General features: G+C 28.6%; 1 protein-coding gene across 10 annotated transcripts in view; it reads right to left on the minus strand.

Annotated features, from left to right (window-relative positions):
* Window positions 1–22600, minus strand: part of LOC117169459 (aryl hydrocarbon receptor nuclear translocator homolog) — a 78123-nt gene extending 55523 nt beyond the window's left edge. For 5 of the 10 annotated variants that reach the window (XM_033355847.1, XM_033355846.1, XM_033355843.1 and 2 more), the window contains exon 1: window positions 13305–14449. In XM_033355847.1, coding sequence (XP_033211738.1) covers window positions 13305–13528 — 224 coding nt within the window. In that variant the 5' untranslated portion in view covers window positions 13529–14449. Of the gene's footprint in view, window positions 1–13304; window positions 14450–21941; window positions 21991–22202; window positions 22288–22427 lie in introns of those variants that run through there. The other 5 variants (XM_033355849.1, XM_033355852.1, XM_033355848.1 and 2 more) reach the window with 3 other exon arrangements.
* Between the last annotated feature and the right edge of the window lie 430 nt (window positions 22601–23030).

Consider the following 23030-nt stretch of genomic DNA (forward strand, 5'->3'; position numbering starts at 1 on the left):
GAGGGAGCTCTTCTTAATATTTTGACACCAAAATCATGTCGATACACCTTACCGACTGCGAGTAAAGCCACCCACGCTTTAACTTGACAGACTGTACAACACATTAACGGAAAAACACTTATTTTCTGGTTGGAAGAAATGCTTGTTCTTTAAAGAAACAATTATTCCGAAGAAATTTCTTTAACGAGTAATTTCGCAATCGAAAAGAAATTTACAGTTGTCCTAACATTAATTTCTCTTGAACAACGAGTGCGATCGCGAGATATATTCGCTTCGGTGCTTTCCTGGTGTTCATGGGGAAATATGGAAATAGACGGTTTAACAAATTACTTTATTCTACGAAATGAAAGCAAACGAGGCTAAATCGGAAGAAAGAATTTTAATACTGAATCCACTTCAATATTCCTCATACGGAAATTAATTATAATTCTCCTGCTAAAAACATTTTCTATGACACGGATTTTTAACTAATTCTCTTATTTCAGGCTCGGAAATTGAAATTTTAAATTCCTGGATTTCTGCCCGTCAATTGTTAATTTTTTCTCGTCAATTTAAAAAAATTGAAAAGATTTCAAAGATTTCTAACTTAGAAAATGGAATTTTGGAAAAAAATTATCATTCTGATTTGAAACATTGGATAATTCTTGGTCATTAGAATTACGATTCTGATTTGGAACAGAGAATTATGTGAAAGAATTATATTTCTAAATTTGAATGTGTACGGCATTTTTAATTCCCTTCAACAATACCACCTAGAATTGTCAGCTTATAACAAAAAACGTATTACAAAATGACTCTTTATAGTGGATCTCACTGAGAAGTTAGTTTAGAAAGATTTGAAAAAAAAAAGTTAAAAAGCTTATTAACTATCGCATTGATTTAGCCTTACTTAAAGTATTTTTGACAAATAGGGGTTGAGCCAGCATGTGAGAAAAGCTGACCTATTTCAGTTTTTGATCGTTATTAAATTCTTAACTTCCACTCTCTGCATGCTTCCGGGAAGTGAATGGAAAAAATTAAAACTTAGTTAAATTAAATCTCATGATTTCCTCCTTAAAATGAGACCAAGAACATAATCAGATATTAATTGGTTTTCGAATACTCATGGAAAATGTGGAAGCGTACCTAAGACGAAAATCATTCACTCGAGTGATAACCAATGTCTGTCGTCTCTTGTTTCCCATGCGTTAACAAAAGATACACATTTTCCATGATAATTCGTGAACCAGTAAATATTTCATTATGCTCTTAGTCTTATATATTTGTTCAAATTTTTATCAATAGATTTTTGTTGTAGAATTTAGTTTTTTGTCTCCTCACAAATATGTAAAGATTATATAATTATTGGAGACTTGTTTTTTGAAAAAAACTCGGTTTTTGCATTTACACTGGAACCTGGATTTGTGCACGGTTTCAGACATATCACGAGACATACTGCCATGACGCAACCTGATGCAACAAATGCGCTGAGATAGCGGCTCTCGAGCTGTTTGCCACGCTTGACTGAGCACATATCCTCTGTGTCGGGTCCATTGCTCCTTTCATCCCAAAAATGTGGAGGCAATAAGTTCTAGGAACTCACAAATCCAGTTTACGTAAATCCAGGTTCCAGTGTAATTACTAAGATAGTAAATACTGGATAACATTTTTTAAAGATTTTTTTATTGTTACTATTTGTCTGTAACTCTACGAAAATTTTAAGATGAAAATAAAAATAATCAAAGCGGTGATTTATGAAAGATGTCGATTTTTTCATTTAATTATAATGAAACCATAATAACATTTTATTTATTGAATAAATATATCAAAGACGTATAGTTTGTTCTAGGGACATTTTTAAAAACATCTTGTTTTTAAATGGAATACCTAACGTTTAATTGTGATTCGCAATAAAATTTTAGACTAATACAATAAAATAGTTAGTCTTACTCAAATTTTGTTGATTCATAATAATTAAAGACACAAACCTAAAATTTTCAGAAAGCTCCCTTCCAATGATTTTAATTTTTAAATATTCGTGGAGTGACAATCAAATTCTACAATAAAATTTTTAAAAAAATGTAAACCACTATTGACCATATAATATTATGAACATTTGTTCATTTCTTATTAATTAAAAATATAAAAATCGACTTTATTCAAAAAGCTCCAGACCGATTATTTTCATATTGACTTAAACTGGTTGTTAGATCTCATATTACTATAAATAATTTAACAATCCGATTTCCTTGGAACTTTCATTCAGAGTTGGCTCAGTTTAATTTTTAAAAAATAACTAAAAATAGTGTCATACAATTTTTCAAGTAATAAACTTATGTATACTCCGAATTTAAAAATGAAAAGTCATAAATAAAAAAGTGTGCAATTAAAAATTAACTTTCTTTTTTAATCAACAGTTCCAGTTTTCTAACCTGATATTTTAAAAGCATTAAAAATAAACGTCAAGGTTTTTTTAAAATGTTACATTTTAGTCTATAAATTACAAAAATTTCTATTTATTTATCACAGACTTTGCAGTTTCTGCCTTATTCCTCTCTAGTTCGCGTTTTCCACTTAAATGCGAACTAAATTAATAGAACAGAATAAGAAAATCGAACTATTTTTGTTGAAAATTCAATCTTTTTGGTTAAAAAGTTTACTATTAAATTTATGTTTAAGAATTTTTCTTTTTTGGTTAAAAATTTTATTATTTGATTCAAACTTAAATTACTTAGTTGATGATTCAACTTTTTTTTTAAAAGTCCTACTTCTTGGTTAAAAATTTAACTCATTTGTAGAAAAGTTATTTTTTTAGGTTTGCAAATTCAACCATTTTGTTCGAGTCTTGGTAGAAAATCAATTTTTTTTTGGTTAAAAATGCAACTGTCGGTTTTGAAATCATTCACTTTTAGTTGAGGATTTAAGTAGTTTGCTGAAAATTAATTTGTTTAATTTGTTATTGCGTTGAAGATTCATAATTTTGGTTGTAAATTCGTTTTTTTTTCTAAATAATTTTTTCCAATCGAAAATTCATCTTTTCGGTTTGAATATTTAACTATTTGCTGCAAAATGAAACTGTTTTATAGAAAATATATTTTTCTATTGAAAGTGAATTTTCTCCAATGAGAATTTAACTATATTTCATTTTTTGTTCAAATTCATTTTTATTTTAGTTTAAAAATTTAACTATTTAGGTCGAAGTTTGTAGAAACGAAAAATATATATAATTCAAAGGAAAGTAAAGAAATTATTGTGGCCTTAGCGTACTATTTTAAGAAAATGGTATCTTTAGTGTAATTTTCTTCGAAATAGTAGCAAAACAGTGTCAAACAGTATCCCGAGGCCTGCCCGTGAGTTAATTTATTGAAAGCAAAGTCACTAAAGTGATCTTTTTTATTTAAAAAAGTGATTAAAAGTTACTTTGATGAAGCCCTGAATATTCTTGACAGTTACTTAGAGTGCATCTTACAGAAATTCCCTGACTTTTGTCCATTTTTATTTCGACATCTATCACTTTTCCCTCACTAACAAAATCCCTTGACTTTTCCCTGATTTCCAGGTTTTGCTTCACCTGCCTGGCACACTATATTTATATCCCAACTTTGTTTTTTTTTTAAATTCTAATCGATTTAAGGTTCAGAAAATGATGAATGAGAGGGGATCGTGCAAGTCACGAGGATGAAACCTGCTCATTAAGACATCAGGAATAAATCACGATGGTGTTAAATGAACTTCTAACATTTATACCTATAGATATCTCACGTTCACGTAACAGGGGCGACGAAGATGTTTCAGGGAGCAGAGTGGTGCGCGGTGGTGTAGGCGAGATGATATGCTAGTGTGAATAATGAATATATTAAAGTCTCTCATTGCATTAGCCTGAGACCCCCAAGAGGGGACACAATGGTGATTAGAATTAGAAATCTAATTCCGATCTATGTTGCAATTTTTATTTCACTCTGCGGTATCAGGACTATCAGAGACTAGCACATTAAGCGACAGCTCGCTATTGGTGGATACAGAATCGGCTTTGCAACAATGGGCGGTCCATGCTCTTCGCTTTTATCCACTCTCCTGTCTGCGACCTTATTGGTCACCCACCCCGTTCGTTCTCTTGCAAGTTGCAACCGATCCGATCCTCGTATCTGCGAAGCAGAGCACTTTCCGCCTTCGATCCGACTAGACTAACTAGCTAGACAACCCTTCGATCAACATGAACGATAAGAGTTCAGAAATTATGTTACCGTTCAAAACAGGAAAAGGAAATTTATATTCCACAAAATTTTCTCACAGTACAGAGTTCCATCTTTAATTTAAGCCATTTGCAAAGTTTCGAGAAAACTTCGCTTGCCCTACATTTTTTCAATTACTTGACGTAATAGAAAGATTAAAAATTTTGAGTTAATGACCAAACCCCTAGTTTAAATACCTGCTTTTTGGTACTGTTAAATTATATTCTTTAGTTAAGGGGAGAGGGGGGTCTTCGAAACTATCAATCTCCACGTCAAGTGAAATGGAAACAGCATCACGCAGGGGGGAGGGGGAGTGTTTAAAGTTCCTGAAAAATGTATTACGTATTTTGTGAATGGCCCGTAATGTTGAAACTTTAAGAGGACTATTCTGTTATTTCAAAGTCACTTCAAATTGAAATAAATTATTTAAGAACTGAAAATATATACTTTTATAATGGTTATTGTGAAAATTAAGTATTGAATTTTAATTTGATAACCGAGTTTTATCAACATTTTGAAGAAGCCTCTTTAATGTTTAGATGCAAATGAAAAGTAGAATTTCTGGCGAAATGGACACGTATAGGGCGAGATGGGACATTGTTTCTCTCGCCAAGAAACCCGATAAATGTTGAAGGATTCCAAATTCAAAGATCAAGTTCTATATATGATATGTTGATTATGCACGTGTTATCAGAAGAACCAGCCAATTTTAATACCTAACGTATAGGAAAATGTTGTTTCTCTTACACATGAAACAGTATATTAAAATATAGTAAATAAGTTTTTTTAATTGGCATTAGGGTCGATAATGTTTATTTATGTTCCCGCTTAAATTGTTTAAAAAATTTCTAAAATGACGATTTCCTAATGAAAATTAAAAAATCTTCTTTACAATTTAAAAAACGTTATCTTTCGAAAACCCAGCAAATATGTAATTTAACTATATCAAAATATGTTAACATTTGAGAAGACTTTAACTTTAAATAAAAATTTAACTATTTATTTGAAAATTCAAGTGTTTCGTTGTAAATAAACTTTACTGTTGATAATTAATATTTTCTCATTGAAAATTCAACCGTTTCCCGAATAAAAATGCTTCGACTTGAGACATACATGTATCTCTTGAGTCGTATTTTTATGACGCCAACACGTGAGGTTTATAACTTCGAGCGTATAACTGCCTTAACAAAAAGGTTATTCCTAACAGTCATAAAAGCTAATCTTTGTTAATGCTTAAAATATCTTGTATATTTTAATACAATATATATATTAAATCAACTTATTTACAGATTGTTATTTGTATTATACTTGTTTGACGATTATACCGAAAATGGTGTTTGCTTTTACGTATTTCTAACGGCTTTTAATTTGTTGACTAAAAAGGTACAACTTAAGCTAGTGGCTGAATTCACTTTTGAAAAATTCTTTTTTAAGTCATCAGACTGTATAAGTGTATAGTGTCTTGACTATTAATTAAATGTAATTATTTTACAAACATTATTATTTAATGTAAGATTTTCCACTGTAGGGAGGTTTTCCCTACCATAGAATTCGAAATTGGAAAACACCAATGGTATGCCTTTCCACTTTAAAATTCGAAGTAAATTTATCGTTTAATGTAACTGTATTGAAAATCTTAAAAAAAAAGATTAAAAATTATATTTAACAGAATTCAAATTTAAAATTTTCCAATTTTAAAATACTCACAGAAAAAACTGAAGTTAAATTTTGTTGTATTTAGAATTTCCCGTTGTTCCAGTTTACATGTTATTTGGCGAAATTTTATCCTACGATGGAATCAAAGCTGTCGTCTGCTACGGTGTCCTTAGCAGCAATGGGAAACGGCAAAATATGAGTGAATTCGAGCTATAAATCGGGTCACAAGATTTACAACAATCGCAGAAAAACATAAGTTAAAATTTTTCGCAGGTAAGACTTGCAACTGTTAAAAATTAAACATATTTCGCCGATGGCCATCGAGGCACTTAATAAAATTCTAAACTATTCAAATTTTTCTACTCCCTGTCAATTCCAATAGTCCTTTTTAATATTAACTTCTCACAGGAAAAATTAATTTATATTGAAAAATTTCACTTTGATAAAATCATTTCTAGTTTTCAAAGTATTGGAAAACCCCTAAAATCTATTTAAATAAAATTTCGCAAATTCTGGCAAGGATTTTAATTCAGTAAGATATAAAACTATTTGATAAATAAAGCATTTCTCCTCAATAATAAAACCTTCATGCGCAATTTGATTTATAACTGGATAAAAAAAAATTTCCAAAGTTACGATCAGGAACGATAAGAACTTATTTTCCAATTCGTTTAACACAATGATACAGTGATGAGGAAACAATTTGCCGTGATCAGTATATGCTGAGACGCTTTACATGTTCATAATTATGTCTTGATTAGTAACGCTTTATACATCACACAATACATATTTATGTAGCTCATGTCCTATGTAAACTTAACTACTCGTGCTTTCTGGGTATTCAAGCAGGAAGTGAAAAATGCATAACGGTTAACGAAATTTAAGGAACAAATTCCATGAAAATGAAATTTCTTGAAAAGTCACCGAAAGTAATTTAATTACTCTAAACGTAGCCTGGATATAATCTGATCAGTGCAAATTATAGTACTCCAACGTTTTTAATTAAGATGTTACGGTTTCAAGTTTCAACACTATCTCGCATGAGAAAAACGACTTTTACAAAGCAATTTATCTTACCTAAAGTCGAGAATCTAAATTTTCTCATTGTGAATTATGGAACAAATGCCTTTCTAATTCCAATAAAAAAATCAAGATTACTTAAAAAATTTTTGGAATACAAATGAAAGACTTTACGTACTCAAAATTTCTATGCCAATAAGTTTTGAAATTAAAAAAATAAAAGGAATTTATAATGGCAATTTAATAATTACAGACTTCGCAGTCCGTATTGCATACAATATAAAACGCTTGCAATTGCTTAGATTTCAGATTTAGATTTATTTGGTTTTCAGAAAGAGATGAATTTTCAATCCGGAAAAACGAATTTTCAACAAAAGATTCAAGTTTTCAGTCTAAAAAGTCGATTGAAATAAGTTCTGACTTTTTAACATGAAAATAATTATTTTCACCAAAAGAGTTAGATTTTCAGTCTGAAAAGTCGATTTTTAAAGAAAAAATTTGACATTTAAACATGATAATCTTACTTTTTAACAATAAATTTAAATTTGAATCAAGAAAGTCCAATTTTTACCAAAAAGACGAATTTATAAACTTTTAATCGAAAAGGGCGCATTTTCAACAAAACAGTTGAATTTTCGAACAAAAAATATGACTAACCAAAAAATTAAATTTGTCACAAAATATTCGAATTTTCAACCTGCAAAGATAAATTTACAACCAAGAAGATTCATTTTTTACCAAAAGACGAATGTTAAACAAAATATGTGAATTTTCTACGAAATAGTTTAATATTTAATCAGAAAATATGAATTTTCGACAGAAAAGTTAATTTTTAGCCAAATAGTAGAATTCACAAACAAAACAGATTAAGTTTCTATAAAGATTAATTTCGTACCAAAAAAAAGACAAATTTTCAAGGATATAGTTACATTTTCAACCAAAAAAATGAATTATCAACTGAAATAATGAATCTTCGAGAAAAAAATATAATTTGAACAAAGGAGTTCAGCTGCCAAACATGTAGTTGAATTTTGAAACCAAAAATATGCATTATGCAGGAAAAATTTAATAAGACAATATTTCAATCAAGAAAAAATTTAATAAAAATAAAAAACTGTTTAATTCAACCAAAACACGAACTTTCAACCAAATAGTTGAAACCTTCACCAAAACAGATAAATTGTTAACCAAGCAGTTGCATTTTTAAGCAAAAAAGATTAAATTTGTATCACAAGAATTGAATATGCACCCTGCAAACAAGAACTTTTCACAAAATAGTTGAACTTTTGACCAAACAAGATGAACTTTAAATAAAATAGTTGAATTTTCAACACAAGAATTAAATTTCTAAACAAATAGTCGAATTTTTACCCAAGAAAAAATAATTCAGAAGCAAAAATATAATAGCAGACTTTTTAATCAAAGATAGTAGGATTTTTTTAGTGGGGTTTATTAATTCAGTTCACATTTCAGCGAAAAAAATTTAAAAAAGGGTAATAGGGGAAAGAATGTGAAGTCCGTAATTAGGTTTTTTTAAATTTGATTCAACTTTGAACTTTGATATTTCTTATTACATAATAATTACATAATAATTTGTTTGGATCAAATGCTCATATCTTGGAAGAAAGTTTTTATGTTTGCAAGAAATTTAAATGTGGTTTTTTAAGCACTATTCAAAACCGATTTTAAAAACAAATGCAATTTTCATTTCGAAGCTCTCAGTCTATTTTCTCGAAATCAGCTAAATTTTTTAAATGAAACTTTTACATGACTATTTCTTTTTTTAACTGAAAATTGAATTCACTTTGATATTGTAAACTTCCAAAACCATTTCCTCGAACCTGGATAACCTTTTTAGATTAAACTTTTTCGGCCTCAAATCAACCACACTTTGGTTTGGGAGTGGACATTTGTTTTTCCATAAATGATATTAGAATTATATTCTTTTTGCGACAAAAGATCACAGGATAAGAAAGTTAGCTGAATTGGTACACGCCTCTCTATTACAAAATTGCACACGTGAAAACAGTAGTCTACTGATAGAGGACAGATAAGTTTTTAGAGATGTGTTGAAGTTTAAATAGTGGAGGTGTAGATTATGCAATAACGATCTGGCAATCAGCTACGAATGACCGCAAATCTCCACTACGTGACGAGTTCGACAAATACTGGGTTTCGTTAGAAGTTGCGTGTGTTTTACGTGGTAGCAGTGAATAGCCGTATAAATAAGCATTCGACAGAAAAATCACTGTTTTCAAGCTTACTGCTTTAAAAAAAAAATGAAAAAGCCCAAAAATCTACTTTTTAACAATTTTTTAAAAATTCAACATTTATTTTTACATTTATAAAAAAAAAACTATATTTTTATAAGAATCTGTATAATTTTTAAGTACACTCAACTGTCGGTTTAGCTCCAGTCTCGGGGGTTGCCTGTAAATAGCCTTGAGACTAAATCGGGGGGATCTCATTCATGTTCAAGAATATTTATATCCAAGATGTGATATTCCATCTTTGATATCATTTATAATTAATACTTTGAATGTAAATTAAAGACCACACTCCATGTTCAAGTATATGGATTTTTATTTGCTGATATAAAAAACATAAACTATTTAAAAATCTATAATAAAAATTTTTTTAATCTTGAAATCTCTTGAAATTCTTTGGAATCTTTTGAAATAACTAAAAATTTTGTTAATCCTTTGTAACTTGTCGAATTCCTTCATATTCCTTAAAATTCCAAGAATATAAATTAAAATATAATTATTCAGTAAATTTCTCTTTAAAAAACTGAGCAAATGAAATTCACGCGCGCAAAGCGCACATCCACGTCCCTGGGGTTTTATTTTCTAATATTAAAAACATTTAAAAATTCATAATAACACATTTTTAAATATTAAGCGTTTATGGTTGTCAACAATTTTTACATATGTAGAGATCTTAACTATTTCCGTTAATATCGCTAGTCATACATTGTTAAATTTTAAATAGTAATAGTTTTTAACTCTGATTAAAAAATGTTCATATTTGAAAAAATTACATGTGCAATTGATAATTAAAAAATCACTGAATTTAAACCTATATAAATGGTCTAATATTACAAAATCGAAATTGTTTAATTACGAACGCTAATCATTTGAAATTGTTCAAGTATTAAAAACAGTATCTGCCTAAAAAAAATTTAATGTAGGAAGTAAAACTAAAAGACTTACCAATATATTTTTCTAAATTAAACCCTAAAGGGTGAAACAATTTAAAACAAAAAATGGTTATAAATTTAATATAAACAAATATCATTTTTGGCTTTATTGTGGTCTTAAGGAAAATCTTAGGTTTCTTCATTAAAGAAAAAGCAACAGAAATAAGTTTGTTTACATTTTGATAAATCTGTACATTAATGAACTATTTTATGGAATTTATATTTAAAGAAAAAATATTTAGCATCCACTGAAAACCGCACTGAAATCTGCTGAACTGTTAAGAGCTAGTTTTTGGTAGTTTGAAAATTTTGAAAGTAATTAAATTTTATAAGTTATTAAATTTGTGTCTAATCGAAAAATGACATTAAGATGAGTTGTAAATCTTGTGATTCGTGTTTGAATTTTGATCTAATCAAATAATTTAATGTCGTTAATAAAAATTATGTTTGCAAATTTTGAAAATCCTACAGCTTTTTTAATTTTAATCGAATTTAAAAATTTGTAATTTAGAATCGAAAAATTAATAATTGGAAATTAGTTAAACTGACGATTACAATTTAAAATCGTAACATTTTAAGTTGCATTTAAATCCTAAATAGTTTAGGTTTAAATGAGTGAAATAAAAAAAGTTAAATAATTATAACAAATAATTATGTAAGTAAAAAGAACACTTGTGCTACTTCTGCTGGCATATTCTAGTTTTTAATAGGTTCCGAGAATAAGAATAAAAGCGGGAATTTCAAAAAAAGGGGGGAGCCGCAACGGAATCGGGCAACCCTGCATTTATAAACTCGAAGAAGTTCTGCTTTAAAATAGAAAAGTCCATTAATCAACTTTTTATCTTTTTTTTTAAGATAAGGAAATGAAATCAGATATCACAAAAAGAGATTTACTCAATTGAATAAAATCTAGTCCTCTTTTTGAATATGTTTATGAATTTACCAGATTTTTCATTAATTTAAGAAAATAAATAATCCCAATTAAACATTTATCAATTCGAAGAAACTCTACAACTGAAACTTTACTACTTTCAAATTCTGATTTCCAGATTTAAAACCATCAACCTTGAATGCTTTACAATTTAAATAAATTCCAAATTTAAAACTTTGAAATTTAAATGCCTTCTGCTTGAAATGGTTTTCTTTCGCCTTTTTATCGATGGGTCCTAAAAATAAATTTTGGATTCAGGAATGCTTGTAGTTTCCAAGAAAGACGATCTGAATCAGTGACCAAGAAGGAAGCAAAACAATCATGTGGTGACGTGATAAATAAATTTCGATGAACTTGTAAGATGTTTTGACTTTAAAAACGCTGAGGTGGCGATAACAGAATTCTGCACACTGGTCAAGGTCTGACCTGTTAAAGAACTAAACGTTTAAAATATTCTGACGCGTGTGCAGAACCTAATCTAACTCGTAAAATACGGCAACAGATCTATTAAATAATTTTTAGTCAATATTTGCTTATTTCAGAATGAAATACAATACAGTTAATTTAGCACCAGACACGGGTTTCCTGTTGACGTTTGAAAAAGATTACAAAAGATATTTTTTAATATTTTAGTAAATAAGATTAATAATATAAATATCGGAAGTTTATTTAGTTGTGAAATTTGTAGGATTGAAAATAAATACTGAAAATAGGAAATAAGTCTTTTTTCAAAAATATCTTCTAAGTTAACATTTTAATGTGAAATTTATCTAGTCGCAATAAAATTGTTGACAAGTATTCCTAAACTAAAAAAAAATAGTTTGATACGGAGAATTATAAACATTGTTTTGTTCAGTTTACAGTTTGAGCCTAGAATTTGTCTGCATCTCTTGGTGCGAGGCTTGGTAGACAGATGTTTTGACCACGTGGAGAGATATCATTTTTCTCACGCTTAATACTCACAATATAGGAGCAGCGAGCTTATTAAATTTAATTAGAATAAGAAATAAGACTACAGAAATATAAGAAAAAAATTATGCAACCTTGTTCAGACAGAATTATATTTCTGCGACTCTTCCGAACTTTTCTAAAGTCTAAATGTTTAAACTTAATTTTTAATGTTGTAATTTAGAACTTTCCACATTTCCAAATTAAAATTTTTATAAATTTGAATGATTTTTCGTCCGAAGACATTTAAATATGATTGTTTTTAAATATATAAAATTTTACTTTTACTATATTTAAAAGCATTCAAAGGACTTTAAACAATTTTGATATCTCCAAAGAATTTGCTCAAATGCATTCTTGAAGTGATAAAAAGTCTTTTATCACATTTTCCTTTTTTTAAACGAGATTTAAAATAAAACTCTAATTGTAAAAAAATATTTCTCTCCGTGATTTGGATGGCCTTGCACACAAAAACACGGTTAAAATTGTTTAATCCTTTAAGCTAGAAAATATGGATTTTAGAGCCAACGAATTTAAATCTCAGAACAAATCAAAATTGAACGCTTTTCAATTGAAAGATTTTTAAGCTAATAATAATTATTAATTCCAATAGCCAGTTTTATTTGAACAATGTTTTGTAATTAATTTTTTTACCATCGCTTCTTACCAATTTTTGAAAAATAGCTGCATTTTAATATGATGATACCTTATTTTTTCGGGCAAAACATTCTCCACCAATCTACTGTTTTTAATCGTGAAAGTAAATTTGGCTATAACTAAAATCGTTAAAACAATGAAGAAAAAAAGCATTTATAAACAAAAAACTATATTTAAAGATTATTGACTTATTTTCAAAATTTATTAATGTAATAAAATTACAATAAAATAATAATTTATTAAAATTGAACCACTTTTTAAAAATTAATAAGAAGCGACAGTAACAAAAGATGCAATTATAAAAAATATTGTTAAAATAAATACTTTTCGTAAGTTTTAAACTTTTTTTTATAAAAAATAATGTTTTTTCTTTCATAATACATGACTGAAGATATATGTAATTTCAATCTTCGCCATTCCAAGTCTTCGAATATCGAACCCGGTTAAAATTGAAACAAAACCTAGTCAGAAATTCCTCGGAATAAGAATACATGTTTGAAAATAAAATTTGAAAACCCATCTACATTTTGTTCTTTAATATTCATGTTTAATAGCAGAATGCTTTCTAATTTCGAAATTAACAATTTTACCAGAGAAATTTTCAAAAATTTCAAACTAAAAATCATTAGCCTATAAAGTTTGTTTCTCTTGACGCTGAAGTAAGGCAGGGTCAAAAATTTACCTCCGTCTTTTCGACTGGGGCGAATCGGTTTGAACCTGTTGTATCTGATGGGGCGATAAGGTGGGCCCGTAAGATAGTAGCTGACTTCCGGGCGCTGGTCCCGCAGGCGGAGGAGGTGGTGGTCCCAATTGATAACCCATGGGTGGTGGTGGGACCCCATAATGAGAGGGACCAGGGCTGGGTCCCAAACCATATCCTGTACTCCCTGCACCACCCCCGTACATTCCACTTCCTCCAGGATACTCTATCTTGGCGAACTTTATCGTCACTTTAAATCCACACCTAACAAAATCACAAAGATCTCTAAAAGCGCACTATAGGATCCAGGAAAGGAACTCGTATCCGGGACTTATTTTAAATCCACCCTCCAAAGAGAACTTTCTTGATAGGCAGAGCTTGGTTTCTTGAACAGAGTTTGAAGACGAGCTTTCATGAATTGCTGATTAAACCCCATCTTTGTCAGATTGCTTCCCGGATATCGAATCTCGAGTTTTTTCATTATTAGTAGATTCCAGGGACCGATCTTCCCGATTTCGGTCCTGATCTCAAAAATTACAATCCGTGATGCGGCCACTTTCACGGATCGAATCGTACGTTATTGTGCGACTAATGAGGTTCGCGTTTCTTCACATTTCTTTAGCGAACGAGCGATATTCGACACGAACCAAAGCCAAAAGCCGCATTTCTCTGTTTCGTGTCCGTCTTCAGAATTGACACTCGGATGAAATGCGTCAATTTTGGTTGACAGCAGTCTCTCCAGGAAGAATGTAGTCTGCTCGAAAGTCTAAACAATCGTCTTCTTCTAGTGATACAACAAAACGCATTTTTATTTTAGAATTAAATCCATTTCCATATCAGTTCTCAAATTCTGGGATCTGAAATTAATCTCTTTTGGTGTCTGCTTTTTAGTTAGCTCTTTGAAGGATTTTAGTTTTGGTTTCTTTTGAAGTTGGGTTGCACTCCCGCGCGCACAGATTCGAAGTTTGCCGCGTAATTTAAAGTTTAGAAGGCCGAACCGGTCGGTACCATGACGATTTGGGAGATACTTTCTTAAATACGGAAGGAAGGAAGGAAGCGAGTTTTTCGGACGGGTCGTTCGGCGACTGGTCACCACCCACAACCACAACTCGCCAGTGACTGATTCCACCATAGGCACATAATGTGCCGCAGTGGTACCCCGGTAAAGACTATCACTTCTCCCACCAGTGAGCGGAACAGCCACCGTGTAAAGCACAACTTTTAACCAAGATGCATCGTCTCGTGTTTGTGCATGCATGTACACACCTAAGTACAATGGCGTAACCTGGGAGAAGTGTTTATTCAAATATATCTATTGTGCTCGTGTGACAATATTGTTTCGAGATTCGAAGATTTGAGATTATTGTATATTCAGCTGATCTACTGCGTTCAATCTGTTGGAAAGTTTATATGAAACAAATTTGCAAACTTGCCAACTTAATAGCAATTTGAAGATCATCCCGGTGAGGAGATTGGATTTCTAGTTGGAAAGTATTTTATTTGGATGTTAAGCCAATTTAGAAACCTAAAAATTTGAAAATCAGGATGTCTACTCGATGAGCGATTTTATATTCCCGATTTCAGGGATCACAGAAGTTCAGTAGTTCGTTTTTTATTAAAAACTTCTTATACCATATTTCTTGTTATTCAAAATTCAACAATCTTCGTAGAAAATTCAACTGTATTATTGAAAATTGGTCGTTTTGCCTTCAAAATTGATTCATTCGTTTGAAATTTTCATTCTCTCTTGACTGAAATGTCTTTTTTGGGAGAAAATTCAACTATTTGTTGAAAATTAGTTGCCTTTTGTCAGACATTTAATTTGGTTGATTATAAATCGTTTGTTTGAGGACTGAAATATTTAATTGAAAATTCGTATTTCTTGAATAAATTTAACTGTTTTTAATATGTAATATTTTTTGGTTTGAAATTCAACTAATTGGCTAAAAGTTAGAACAGCTTAGTTAAAAATTCATTTTTTGCTGTCGTTGAGGATTCACGATTTTAGTGGAAAGTTGATTTGTTTGTTTGAAAACGTAATTTTTTGTTGAAAATTAATCTCTTTTGGTACAAAATTCAATTATTTTGGCAGAATTCAACAATTTCGTGGAAAAATCTTATTTTTTAAACGAATTTAGTTAATTCGGATTTTAAATTAAAATCTATTTTGGTTGAAAATTCTACAACTTAGCTAAAAATTGAACAGTTTTACTGAAAATTCATTTGTTTTATTGAGAATTCATCATTTTAATTAAAAGTTAATTTCTTTGGTTGTAAATTTAACCATTTTTATGAGTATTTTTGGAGAAATTTAACGATTTGTTGGAAAAATCGACTATTTTGTTGAAAAACCGTCTTTTTTTTACGAAATAAAGTCTTTGATTTCAAATTTATATCTTCGTTGGTTGAAACATCAACTATATATTACACTTTTTGTAAAGAAATCATTTTTTGGTTGAAAATTAAACTATTTGGATAAAAATTCATCAACTTTGTTGGAAATGCAATATTTCCACTTAACATATTAGGAATTTAAAGATTTTAAATTTGAATGTAATATTTGTACCTGTCTTAATTTTATCTGAAAGAATTAATGCTCCTATTAGATTAAAATATAATATAAAAATATTATAAAATATTTGAAAACCTTAAGTAAAAACTTTCAATTTCATATGTTTTAGTAGACAGACTGTGATCCCAGTGGTTTTCTCCGAGTAAATTGTTAATTTTATCCGATCAATTTAGATTGAACATTTGAAACACGTGAACAGTTCCTTGTCCTAAAGTTTAATTATAATTCTTTAAGAAAATACCCTGTTCGAAAGAAAAATGATCATTTTTTACAGAGATTATCCGCCTCAAAGTCTGTTCAAAATAGAAAATTATCATTCTTTACGGAAATTTCTTATTCCAAAGTGAAAAGTATAATGCTTCATGGATATTATCTGTTCCAAAGTGAACCTAAAATGAAAAATATAATTCTTTACGGATATTCCTACTTCTAGCTCAGACTTATAATTCTTTTAGAAAATTCACTGCTTCAACTCGGAATTAGAGTAATGAAATGTAAGAAACCAGTTTTAATTTTCTTATGGAATATTCGAGACAAAAATCCCGACCACTGATTGAAATTCCCGATTTCCCGGTTAAGTAGAAACCGTCAAAATGCAATTATTTCCTCTGTGACAACCCGAAATTAAAATTGTTACGTTTAAGTTTTAAAAAAGTTATTTAAACAATATTAAATGTTAAATTTGATAATAGTAGAAATTGTAAAGCTTTCAACATGTGAAGTAATTAAATTTTAATTAATTTTTTTCAAATAAAAAATAAGGCCTATATTTTATATTCAAAACTGATATTTTCTTTCGAAGCGAGTTCTAAGTATTAAGCTTGGGAAATTGTATGGGAGGCATTGAAATCTCCAAAGTTCCTAAGACCTAAGCCCTAAGGAACCACCGTTGTAACTTTGTTATACGAGAATACTTCTTACTCGTAGATTTGCCAAACAATGCAATCGGTCGAATTCTCTTTAACAAAGTCGACACGAGGGACGTTACCGTTACATGCAGTTTGTTTCATTTGCAAAGTACTTGATCTTACAGTTTCAAATGCAAACAAGACACGGAAGTTAGAGCAAAAGAATATTTACTACGCATTTTTCCTCCTTTTTCTCTTTATAAAAAAAAAAATTCAGTCATTTCACAGACCCCTGAGAAAATATTAAAAATGTTCAAGATATAGAATCAATTCTTTGGTTTCGACATTCAGTACTTTTTATATAGAGTAAACATATCACAATAAATAAATGCATATTATAATTATAGGAATGCAAAAAATATTTGGTGAAATATAATATATTGAAAGTTACAACAAGCGAAGACATTTTCAAGGAAAGAAATTTCCTTCACCTGTAAATTGTGATCTATCAGTCGCCAAATAGGTACCTGGCAGGTACTAACATTTTAGGGCCTGAAAATCGTTTCCAGATGTTTCTTATTTAACTAGGATTTTATTGGCTGTCCCATGTTCCCATCCTAAAATTACTATGCCATTCAACCAGCAGAAAACTTTTGTACATTAAATGTCCTTCAAACCTGCTCAAACTCTGAAATATACTTTCCTCTTTTGACTTTAAATTTTAATTTTTAAAGGTTCGGGCTCAAGACCTCTACATTAGTAAATAAGCACGACAAGTTTTATTCAAGTTATTTTTTCGCTAAACATTTCAATCAAATAGTTTAATTTAAAAAAAAAGGTTGAGTTTTCCAACTAAAAAGTCAAATCTCTTAGAAAACATTTGACTTTTAAACCTAAAAAGATAATTTTCAAACAAGAAAGATGAAGTTTTAACTAAATATGTAATAAAAATTTCAACCAAAAAAGATGAACGTTTGAACCAAAAAGACGAATTTTCAAGAAAAAATGATTTTTCAGCCAAGGCAAAAATAAAGATCCAATTGTATTTTTAATCGAAAAGTATCTTTTTTAACAAAACTTAAATTTTTAACATACTATTTGAATATGCAATTAAAAGAAATTTATACTTAACTAAACAGTTGATTTTTAACCATAAAATATTAAATTGATACAAAATGGGATGAATTTTCAAACCAAAAAAACGAATTTTTAAGAATTAAATTAAATTTTTTATCCAAAAGAGATTAATTATGAACTAAAAATATAATAGTAGACCTTTCAATTGAAAAGAAATAATTTTCAAGCAAAAAAGATTAATTTTTACCAAAGATGAATTTTCAATCCAAAATGACTTTTAAACAAAATAAACGAATTTTTGCTAAAACCGTTGAATTTTCTACCAAAAAGATGATTTTTTCAACGAAAAATGAAATAGTCGACAATTCAACCTACAAATATTTGTATGTTAAACTAAAAACAGTTACATTCAACCGACGAATTTTCAACAAAATCGTTCAATTTTTCAATAAACTAGTTGCATCATCAAACCAAAAAGACGACTTTTCAACCAAACATTTGAACATTCAACCAAAAAAGACGGCTGCTCAACAAAATTTTTGTAATTTTTCACAAAAAAAAAAGGAATTAAAAAAAATAAGAATTAAATTTTCATCCAAAAGACATGACTTTAAAACAAAATAGTTCAATTTTTAACAAAATAATTACATTTTTAACCACAAACAAAAATGAATTCTAAAACCAAAATGTAATAGGCAGTCGAATTTTTAATTAAATAGAATTGAACAACAAAAAAGACGCATTTTCAACCGAAAAGATGAATTTTCGGTAAAACAATTAAATTTTCAACCAAATACTTATATTTTCTACTAATATAGTTGAATTTTTAACCCAAAAGATGCATATTCAAGAAAACAGTTAAATTTATAAAAAAAAGAATGACTTTTTAACAAAATTGTTGAGTTTTCAAACAAATAATAACACTTTTGAACAAAAAGATAAAGGAAAAAGATGAACTTTTTTTAAGTCGCAAAGAGGGGAATAGGGAATTTAGAACTTTAGAAGAATGGACAGTTCAAGAAAAAAAGTCATAAATTTCCTATAGGTAAGATACGGCAAAAAAAATTCGGTAGAGACTCAAAATCGACCTTGCACCTGTAGTTTGTCGTATTGTGTTGACCCCTGTAGTGCTGTAGTAACTACAAAAGGGCAACCCTAGAAAGGAGGTTCTAACGCCTAAAATTAACATCAGAATGCATTCAGAGATTTTAAATCCATTCTAAATATTTCCTTCATCCTCTATTAAAACTTTTTAGTAACACTTTCACATCAAACACTAGTAGAAAACTTTAAAAGATCACAGTAAAATATATTAATTCTTTTTACTACAAATAAAAAATAAACGTTTGGAAATTGTATTTCAGAATTTATATAGAACAGTTACATTTAATTCTATAATAAATTAAATCTTTTTAATCTTTCAATTTCTTCTATCGACTTATAGTCTTTCATTATTAAAATATAGAAAATGTAAAGTAAAATTGAGCTTGAACTTACTCAAATCTATTTAATTCCTGAGAAAAAATTCCCTGACGATTCCAGATTTTATGCAGATATTTCAAGTTTTTTCCAGGTATTTCGAATTTTTCAGTAATCGACTTGGAATATGTATACAGTTCGCGAGTTTATTATAAATAATTTATTTGAATGATTGATTTTGACTGCCTAATACTTAAAATTCAGTGCATAGTTTGGCAAAATCAATGTGGGTACAATATTAAATTATAAACCGCTTCAAAACCTAAAGTTTTTAAGTAAAAATATTGAATTTTCAACAAGATAAATGAGTTTTTAACTAAAAATAGAAAAATTAAAGTTCAAGTTAAAAAAATTAAATTTCCGCACAAAAAAAACACAAATTTCCAAGAAAAAATATGAGTTTATAACTAAAATCATGAATCTTCAACTGGAATGATGCATTTTAATAAAATAAAATAATGAATTGTTACCAAAAAGTAACTTTCAACCAAGTAGTATTATTTTCAACTACAAAGATGGATTTTCAAATGAAATAATGAATATTTAACTGGAATACTTTAGTTTTTAAACCAACAGATGAGTTTTAAAACAAAACAGTTAATTTTCAAACAAAAAGATTAGTTTTCTACCCAAAAGACGAATTTTCAATAAATAAGTGATTTTTCAAATAAAAAGACAAATTTTCAAATAGAAAAGTTTAATTTCAAAGTAAAAACAAATATATATCAATGTTGACCCCAAAATGGAATATTTAAATTTTCAGCTGAAAAAAATTAATTTTTAAATAAACTGATGAATTTTCAACTAAAATGATGACGGTTCAAACGGAAGTTGGATTTTTATAAAAAAGATAACTTTCCAACCAAGAATACTAATTTCTGCCAAAAAAGACGAATTTTCAATTAAAAATATAAGATAAAATTCAAAAAAAAAATTGAATAGTTAAATTATTAGTTAAAAAAAAAATACTTTTTAACTGAAATGATTGAATAATCAACGGGAATAGTAACATTTTTATTAAAAAGAAAAATTTCATTAACAAAAAGAAAACAACAAATTTTTAACCGAATAATTAAAGTTTTTACCAGAATAGTTAGATTCAATACAAAAATTAACTTTTAGACAAAGAAAAATTTAACTTTCACAAAAATAGCTCATTTTTCAAACAAGGAGATGAATTTTCAATCAAAATGATAAAGCTTAAACTAAAAGTATAATTTTGTAACTAGAATAGTTTAATTTAAACCAAAAAGATGAACTCTGAACTAAAATGATAAACCTTTAACTATAATAATTGAATTTTCAACAAAGAATATAATTTCTACAAAAAAAGATCACTTTTTAAATAAAAAAAGATTGTTTTTCACCAAAAAATGAATATTCAGTTACATATTCATTTAAAAAAATGAATGTTCAAATAAAGATATAAATTTTCAATTAAAATGACAAATCTTCAAACAAAAATATTAATTTTTAACCAGAGGATTTGAATTTTAAGCCGAAAAGATGAACTCTTCAACTAGAATAATTGAATTTTGAACCAAGAATATAATTAATACAAAAAAATGCCACTTGTTACATAAAAAAAATAATTTTGAATAAAAAATTTAATTTTTAGATCGAAAAAATTAATGTTCAACCAAAAAAAATGAATTCTAAACAAAAAAACGTAGTAGTAGATATTTCAACTAAAAAATACAACTTTTCAACATGAGTTGAATTTTCCAACTAAGATTAATTTTCAACAACCAGTTAAAAACGGTAATAATTATAAAGCTAATTTTACAAATAAAGAATCACTGTTATTTAATTTTATATATTGAAATATAAAAAAATCAAATTGTCGAAAAAATTCCCTGACAATTCCAGGTGACTGAATTGTTGGCAACTAATTAATTATTTATGAAAAAATCCTCGGAAATATAATATATTTCAGTTGTTAGGAGTATCGTTTCATTCTCTGGAACATTTTATTTTTGACACACCTCGTATAACGATCACCTCACGAAATCACGTTTGAATTAATGTTACGCTTCCTTCGAGAAGCAACATTAAAATTCAAACCGCCTACTCAAGAGTATTGAGGCTTTTCTCGAAATTCGTGGGTCGTCTTTGAGATTAACGATACCCCTGCTTATATTCGTCCAAGCAAGAAAATGCCTAATTTTTTTAAATCTTTTTAATCGTGTAGATGGTAGATAAGGCTATAACAAGGAATTTATAAGCATCAGGAAATTGAGTAACTATTTAAAAAACAAAAAACTAATAAAGACTAAAATTTAATTAATAAACACAGAATTTAGTCAATTAAATTACAGATTCCTACTTACAATTTAATGCCTTGAATAAACAGCAATTTACACTAGTGCTACTTAATATTTTTCTTTCTTTCTATTAGATAGACCTTTGACTAAAAAATAAGATTATATAAAAATTGATGCGACTTGTAATATTTTCATTTGTATAATTTTACAGTTTATTGAATAAAAATTGTTTTAAACAATAACAGTTCTAAAAATAAAATTTGTAAATAATTTTGCAAGTATCATTCTACAATTAATCCGCTGCTCAAATTCTAATTTTAAATAAAAAATATCCAAAGATCCAAACTTTCTAATTAATTATATTTAAAAAAAAACATACCCTATGCTGTCAATGCTCCTTTTTTGTGCCATTTTCCGTGGATCAATTCCTGAAATCAGAATCAAAAATTTAACATTGAAATTCTAATAAAACTTCAAAAAATTCCTAGAAAATATATAGACTTAAAAACAAATTAAAGCAATTATCGATCTGATAAAACTATTAATTGCAACCCGAACTCGAATTGAATTTTTCTCAAGAATAAAAAACTACCTTTTTGAGTAGGATAGAATCGAATAGAAAATAATAAAATCAAATTACCAAAATTTGCATTTTTGATCCGTTTATTCCATTTATACAAAGAGATCCTGGTGGAAAGCCTGACCCAAAAATTCACTGATTCTTTCTAAATTTACAAACTGTTTCATGAAAAATCGAATCGTTTTGTATAAAAACAATTCTATAGCGTTCTCACGTGATTTATGATGATATTTTATGTGAAAAAAAACGCTTTCAATGTCAATCTTTATTCTAGTGGATGCTTACCTGGCATAGAGTGGGTGATTGCGGACATTTGGATAAACATTCAAGTTCTTTCCTCACACCGTTAAGACACAATAAAAACAAGAACGCAGCCGACTGTCGGCTTAAATCTTTGATTTTTATTTCGCTTCACTGACATAAAAACTGGGTGTTTACACTGAGCAGCTGCGCCATTTTGAAGTTTGGTCGGGCTTTTTATTTTTGCTTGTGCACGAAACGAGAGGAAGCCGCGATCCCATCGCGATCTAGCGGACGTTTCTCAAACCTAATTATCATTTTACTTTCGAACGTCAGAAAAAAACACAAAATATATTTTTTTAAACTGGAAAGGTAATAAAAAGCTAGATTTATGTATTATTATTATCAAAAGAAATGATTTCGCACAATTTGTATTGAAAAAATTTTATTTTCATTTTGGATTTAGGAGTCAAATTGTAAAAAATCGATAAGTTTTCAAAAAACTAGAATCCTGCCGCGAAAAAAAATGAATCAAGTTAAATGTTAAATTTGTTGAACTGGAAACCAATGAGATTCCTTTGCAGAAGGTAATAAAGGAAATAACGGAATAAATGTATTCTGATTGGATAAAAGAGCGTTTGGACTCAT

This window comes from Belonocnema kinseyi, chromosome 3 (assembly GCF_010883055.1).
Source record: "Belonocnema kinseyi isolate 2016_QV_RU_SX_M_011 chromosome 3, B_treatae_v1, whole genome shotgun sequence".
NCBI classification, from domain to species: domain Eukaryota; kingdom Metazoa; phylum Arthropoda; class Insecta; order Hymenoptera; family Cynipidae; genus Belonocnema; species Belonocnema kinseyi.